At 39.2% G+C, this 7,234-nt stretch overlaps 1 protein-coding gene across 1 annotated transcript in view; it reads right to left on the bottom strand.

The window, feature by feature from the left end:
• Positions 1-1,557: 1,557 nt before the first annotated feature.
• Positions 1,558-7,234, bottom strand: part of snx2 (sorting nexin 2) — a 38,369-nt gene continuing 32,692 nt past the window's right edge. Inside the window, 3 exon segments of the mRNA XM_008287695.1 lie at positions 1,558-5,223; positions 5,508-5,579; positions 5,686-5,766. Of these exon segments, the coding sequence (XP_008285917.1) occupies positions 5,173-5,223; positions 5,508-5,579; positions 5,686-5,766 (204 nt within the window). The 3' untranslated portion in view covers positions 1,558-5,172.

Below are 7,234 nucleotides of genomic sequence, written 5' to 3'. Positions count from 1 at the left end.
AGTATCTATAATACCCTATGGCATATATAATATCCTATAATATGTATAATGTCCTATCGTGTGTAATATACTCTATAGTATGTATAATATCCTATATTATGTATACCACCCTATAGTGTGTATAATGTATATAATATATATGTATAATGTGTAATACACCCTATATCATGTCCACCAGGGTCCAGGCCTGGTGCTGCTGCTCAGGGTGACTTTCCTCTCAGATGAATCCACACTTGGCCTGAACGTGGCCGCGGAGCCTCTTGATAAAGTCGGATGTGGATTTGTTGTCGGCGGCAGCAGCCTGGAGATGACAGGAAGTCGATGGCGTGACGGCGGCGATGCAAAGCAGCCGCCTGAAGCCTCCTGACGGGAATCATCTCCGTCCGATTATCACTTTGAGCTTTTAGAAGAGCGGCCAGAGGACAGGAAGCTGCTCAGGATCAGCGCCTGCAGGTAAAACTCTGGGAGCCAAAGACCACCAGAACCTTGTGACGCCGTGAACTGGACCGGGACACCAAGACCGACTGGAGACGCTCAGAGCAATAGAACCTCTGACTAAACGCAATGAATAAACTTTAATTAAAACCGGTTCCACCTCCGACCTGAAGCTGGTTTTAAAACGTCTTCATGTTTCATTGTGTTTTATTTTGTTCTGTTAAACAGGATTCAGTCTAAACTCCATGAACAGGTCGATGTGAAACGAGTTTCTGAAGTCAGTTTTCTTTTCTAACTGCGATAAAACACCATTTAAAACAGATTTTATTTGCTGATGGATGTTCATGAAATCATAGTAAATTATTTACTGTCTCTCTTAAATAAGGAAAATCCTGCAGAGATCATATGAGTTATAATAATAAACACAATAACCTCAATAAATAATGAACAACCTGAACTGTCAGAAACACATCCCACTGATTCTGAATCATTCAACCTGAATTTATTGATTATTTATTAGTTTTCATGATTCAAACTGAGTTCAAGAACTGAATCCTGTAACTGAATCACACATTAAACTTCTAGTTATGATGTTCAAATTTATATTTTTATTAAATTCACTCGAGTTGAGAAATTAAATGTTAATTAGTGAGATTTACATTATAGATTTATTTTAATTAAAATTACTTGTTGAGAAATTCAAGTTGAAATTATGAGATTTAAATGATTTTTAAAAATAAATGACTTATTAAAATTGAACTTGAATTAAGAAATTCAAGTTCAAATTACTAGATTTTATTTCAAGTTTTCATTACAGTTATTTAACTTAACAAATTCACGTCCAATGTCTAAGAATTAGAAAAATTACAATTATTCAAGTTGTGAAATTCAAATTATAAGATTTAAATTACTTTTTTTTTTTTTTTTTTAAACTACTCAAGTTTAGAAATTCAACTTCAGTTTATGAGATTTCAGTTCAGATTTTTATTACAATTATTCAAGTTGAGTGTTTTAAATAAAGACGATTCCAGTTTGGTTTCTAGCGTCTCGTATTTGGTTTCATGTCTAATACGTGACCTCTGAGCAGCCGAACACCAAACCAGTGTTAATAAGTGCAGCCAGTGGATGAACACATTCCTTTATTAAAGTACTGAAACGTCTGCTGCAGGAATGTCACATCGAAACCAAAAAAAGAAGAAGAAACGGTTTAAAAAAATCTCCTCGGATAAAGCGTTTCATCGTCTGTGAAATAAAACGTCAGATCAAACATTGCACATCATTCGGCTGCAAAACAAACTAAAATACAAAAAGGTGGCGATCGACGTGATTAAGACTCGGCGTGGACGAGGGCGGGAAGAAAACGACGTGACAATCAGAAACAATCAAAGGAGAGATGAAAAAACACCGATTCTGGATTTTATTCTGATCATGAAACGAAAAGTTAAACCAACGCGAAGAGAAACAGCCGAAGAAGAATTCATCACAGTCTGAGGCTGATCTCCGGACGGACGGACGGACGGACGGACGCTCACCTGACAGACGCTCACCTGAGCCTCGCTTCAAGTGAACCCGACGGCGGCTTGGTAGCGTCGTGAGCTAACGACGCTAACGAGCCGCTTCGTCTCTTCTTTAAAAACGTCACATCACAGTTTCCTCTCTGAGGTGAAGTAGAGCTTCAGGAAGAAAAGCGTCCTGGTTCTGTTCACGCTGCAGCCGACTAGAAACGACCCGGTTCGAGTCGTTAGGAACCGGTGGAATAATGACGTAGAACTTTGGTATTGTCTCATGAGCTGGTCTCAAGCTGTTGGATGTGTTTTGCTTCGATGGCGCCGACGTTTGTTGGACAGAATCCTCCGTTTATTTACGTCCAGGTCAGTGGTTTAGATGTAATTAAACAGAAATCTAACAAACCGAATCTCCAGATACGACCGTCGAGCATCGAGGGACCTGAAACGACGGATGTAGCTTAGCTTATACCTTCATTCTCTGTCATGGCGCTCCTTCACAGACTTTACAAACATGGAAGGGTCCGCCTCCGGTGGTCGGTTTTAAAAGCTAAGAAGCTGGTGGAACAACCAGGTACCTGAAGTGTTACTGTTTAGGGTGATGGTATCGGCTATGGGCGGAGACTAAATATTCAAAGACTTCCATCCCTAGTGGCCAACAGGTGGACTTTAACCTGAACCGTGATCCTTTTTTAGACCAAAACAAGACGTGTTGGTTCTGAAATGGAACCAAAGTCAAATCGTGGACTTACGCCCAAACGTCATTGGCTAAAGGTCTGCTAACTTTACGCCACCACCGGCCGCTACAATCTCCGAATGTGGACTAAAATGAAATAGTAACGAAGCTTCTTCAATAGTTTGACGCCTACTGAGCTGCTAGAAGCTGGAGGAGGCGTCTGCTGGTCCGTTGGTTGGTCAACACCTACGAGACTCTTAGGAACCTTTAGAACCAAGACAGGAAGACCCAACTGGTGACGCTTGGACCAACTGGTTTCCATGTTTGAGCCTTTAGGGGAAGAAACGAAGCTGCTACGGGTAAAAAGCTGAACTCAGTACACGACCACTGTTGGATTTATGGACTAACTCCAGCAGCTGATGTTTCCAAACCGTGAATTTTACTTTCAGGCTTATGCAGTAACTTATTAAAACCGTTAAAGGACGTCGTTTGTCATCTGGATGAACCGGCGGATCAATCGTCCTTTTCTACTGCTGGAACATCCAGACGTGATCCAAACCGCCGCCGACCAGACAAACGGATGTTCTACGTCTAAAGATGGTTCCTCTGGGTTTCTACATTTTCATGCAGCTTCCGTGAACCGAACCAGGAAGTGAGATTCTTCCGCCTCAGAGAGGGGAAACAGAAACAGAAAAACGTTGCCTTCACTTGCGATCATACAGCAACAAAAACAAAAACAGGAAAGGGCACGACAGGAAGTGATGTCACTGGACAGGTGACAGGAAGAGCAAGACACGTAAAGCGAAGGATGCGGTCGGTCGGTCGTCCTTCGACTCCGGATCGGTTTCACATCTCACAGAAACGCTCCGACTCAGTGGTTCGTTTTCAGGCTTTTAGCGGCTCCCGATTTGTTGAAACTACCCGAAGCGAGTCGAAGTGGATAAAACTCTCACGAAGTGGGTCGGTGATCTGTGTGGCGTTCGAGGTCCTGTTTGTTTTCACATTCATGTTTCGAGCAAAAAAAAAACAAAGAAAATAAAAAACGCTCGAAAAAGTAAACTGTTTGGAGAAAAGAACTACAACTCCCAGAAGACACTGCAGCAGCGCGAAGCGTCCAATCACGGAGCTTTTAGATTCTGTTGCCGGGTAAAGTTACAGGTGCGTCGGGCTCGATGGATAATTCAATAAAGTCACTTTTTCTTTTTTCCCTTCAGTTCTGTCTTTCTTTGCTGCCGCTGCTGCTCATGGGAAATGTAGTTTTTAGGGACCCGGTATGGAAGCTCATTCACGCCACGAAAACAAGAAAAAAAATTTATTTGTTTGGAGTCAAAACCGGTAAAATATGGATGTGGAGGTTCATTAATGACTTTATACGCAAAATAAAAAGGTTTCATTTGTTGTTTAAAATGTAATGGTGCTCTCAATCAATTAATATTATTAAGTGCTCGATCATTGTTTTTGTTTTGTTTTGTTTTTCAGGTCAAATGTCTTTTTGTGTCCAATCAGTTTATATCGATATTTAATTTGGTAATATGAATAAATAAAATATTAATTTGTGTTGGTGGCTTTGCTCCAAAAATCAGAATTAATCAGAATACAACACAGATTAAATGGTTATTAATTTAATGTAAATGCCAAAATATTCTCAATTTACGGACAATTTTTTGGCGTTTTAGTTTTTTGGGGGGATTTCTGATGATCAATCAGCTTTTTCTTTTCTTTTTTTTTTAAACCTTCTAATTACTTAACTTCTTCCAGTCAGTTTTATTTGCAAAAGAAAGCAGTGGAGAATATTTAATCAATATTATTACGCTTCATTCTTTACTTATTTTGCAGAAAATGACTGAAAGCAGTGATTAGGAGGAACAGGTCTTAGAAAAGTTGTTTTTATGGTGAAAATTTGTGATAAAAATGTCAATAAAGCAGGTCACTTTGATTTTAAAACTTTCTTACAACTTTTGATTTCATTCTAATTTTTTTATCGTTATTTTTTATCGTTCCAAACTTTTTATCGGTTCTGATCTTATTTTTGTGGTCGCAATGAGCTTCCGTACAAACGCTGTTTCTTTATGTTGGCGCGTCGACGTTTTTGTGGAGCAACGATGAGATCATCGTTCAAAAAGAAAAACCTCAGAAACAAGAGGACAGCGAGCGACTCCTGCGTTTCCTCTTCGCGTCCGTCGATGGAACAAATAAATAAAAGTCGTGAAAACCGTCGGACGCCGTTTGCGTGGAGAAGAAAACGAAGCCGTCGCCGGAGCTGTAAACTCGTGCTGCGTTCACAGTCCTGGAAATAAAACCCAGCGCAGGTTTCAGATTTAAAAAAAAAAGAAAATCCACATGAGAATTTTGTTGATTTCTTTGAAGGAAGCAAAGTTTTGCAAAAATTAAAGACGATGAATTTTGTTGTTTTGTTTTTGTTTACTGCAGAAAAGTCACTTGATTCGCTGCCTCACTTCTTTTTTCTCGACTCGGTGATTAAACGGGAGCAGCGGGGAGAGCTGGGAGGACAGGTGCATCGTGGGTAGTGTAGTTGGACCGGAGCCAGGCGGTGGTCTATGAGATGGCCTTGGCCTCGGGCAGGAAGGCCTCCCAGTACTTTATCAGCTGCAGGAGACAAAGACAAGAACATTGTTCACCTTCTATCAAGCTGCTGTTTCTGCTTCAGTTTGCATTTAAACGAGTTCTAAAGAAATCCTATAGTTCAGACTGAGCCTATGGAAGACTGTGAGTGCCAGAATTAAAATGAAGTCCAGATTCAAGATTCCAGATTTTCAAGCAACAGTTTTTAGATTTAAAATGTATCACTGACCAACAGGTTGATCTGTTTTATTTACATATTTTTTCTTGTTTTAATGCTCAATGATAATAATATTAATCATTCTTTTTACCTGCTGTTGTGTCAGAACCAGCGACTCCAAGTATTTGATGATGATGGTTTTGAAGTCCTTCACTCGCTCCTTCTGTTGACCAATTAAAGAGCAAACACGCATTAAAGTGACACGAAAACCTTCAAAACAAACCAGAAGAACGTTTCCTCCTCCTCCGGTTAACTCCGTCCGCTCTCACCTCGAACCGGCTGACTTCTTTGCGGATGGTTTTGGAGATTTGCTCAAAGTCTCGTTCGCCTTGTTGGACTTTTCCCTCCAACTGAAACACACACAACAGAAAAATGAAACAGAACAAATCTGTGTTCAGTCGCTTTAGTTGTTCTGATGCATAAATTAAAAGATTAAAAGTCCTGAACGTTGCAGACGACGGACTTTAAAGTGTCAAACAAACAAAAACACAATAAAAAACGGACTTTCAGGGCTGATATCGATACCTGGGGGTTTAAAGAAGACAATAAAAGACGTAAACAGTCTTGACATGGATCTTATTTGCCACCTTTGACCAGGACGGAGATTTTACAGCAAAAAAAAAAATATATTCAACTAATTTTCTAACAAAAACTACATTCTAAAGGCAGCGACAGAACTTGGTCAAGGTTTGGGGAAAGATTATGTTTTGTTTTAATTCATAAAAAGTCTGCAGTGACTTTAAACATGTTTATGAAGATCTAAAAATAATAACAATACAATTATTTACATTTAATTCTGGCACCCACAGGCTTCCACACCGGCTATGGAAGCATGTATGGAAGCCTGTGGGTGCCAGAATTAAATTTAATCTGAACATTTGAAACCGTGTCCAACCTTCACTCTTTTATTTTCAGTTTGAAAATGTATCATTGCTGCAGTTTACTATTAAAATTGTTCACATTAACAAATAATTTCACTCCTAAACATAATTCGAGCACCATTTATATATTTACATTTTTCTATTAAATTTGAATTCAGAAAGTCTGAAATGTAGAAAAATGTCAACATCCGTCATCAGGAAATGGAAATTTGACATGAAGCAAACAGTTCATATCATGCTAGAAAAAGAACATTAATTGCAACGTAAAACCTACAAACCAGCTCCTGTAGTTCTTAAATGTGGAGCTTCGTTCATTAAAAAACAAAACGCTGACCATCAGCCAACCAAACGTAAAACCATTTAGTTTTACGTAAACTTTATTTCTAGGAGACCAGGAGGCTGCAAAATGCACTCTGTGATGGTTTCTGGTGGATAAACTTTGTGAATTAGATGCTGTTTCTGAATTATTTTGGGATTTGTAAGAACTAAAGCTGATAAATCTGCTGTAAACTCATATTTTCCACGACATCTGCTGCTGATTTAAAGAAGAAAATGTGTTCCTGAAGGAGCTCGTTCAGCTAAAGAGGTTGAATTTAACGGGGAAAAGCAAAATCAGGTGTAAAGGTGTAAAAAAAAAAAAAAGTCACATTTAGACTGTAGTTCTACCTGCTGTAACTGAGGTTGTGTGTTTTATATTGGAGCAGCGTCTAAGTGCCTGTAGTCTACATGAAGGTTATTTATTAATGATTAATACTTCAAGTTATTGGTGTTTTCTTCAATAACACAGCAAACAGCAGGTTAAATGAGTCTTTAGAGGCTGAAGTAATGATTTAAGAAGCTTCTACATGAAGTTATGGTGGATGGAAACAAATAAAAGACCGTCAGCCGTTCTGATCAGTGATTCCCAACATGGTGGACGTTCAGACGTCACAGGCTG

The sequence above is a fragment of the Stegastes partitus genome, unplaced genomic scaffold, assembly GCF_000690725.1.
Source record: "Stegastes partitus isolate 25-593 unplaced genomic scaffold, Stegastes_partitus-1.0.2 Scaffold515, whole genome shotgun sequence".
NCBI lineage: Eukaryota > Metazoa > Chordata > Actinopteri > Pomacentridae > Stegastes > Stegastes partitus.
The sequence above is the reverse complement of the archived record's forward strand: the minus strand, read 5'-3'. Positions and strand labels throughout refer to the sequence as shown.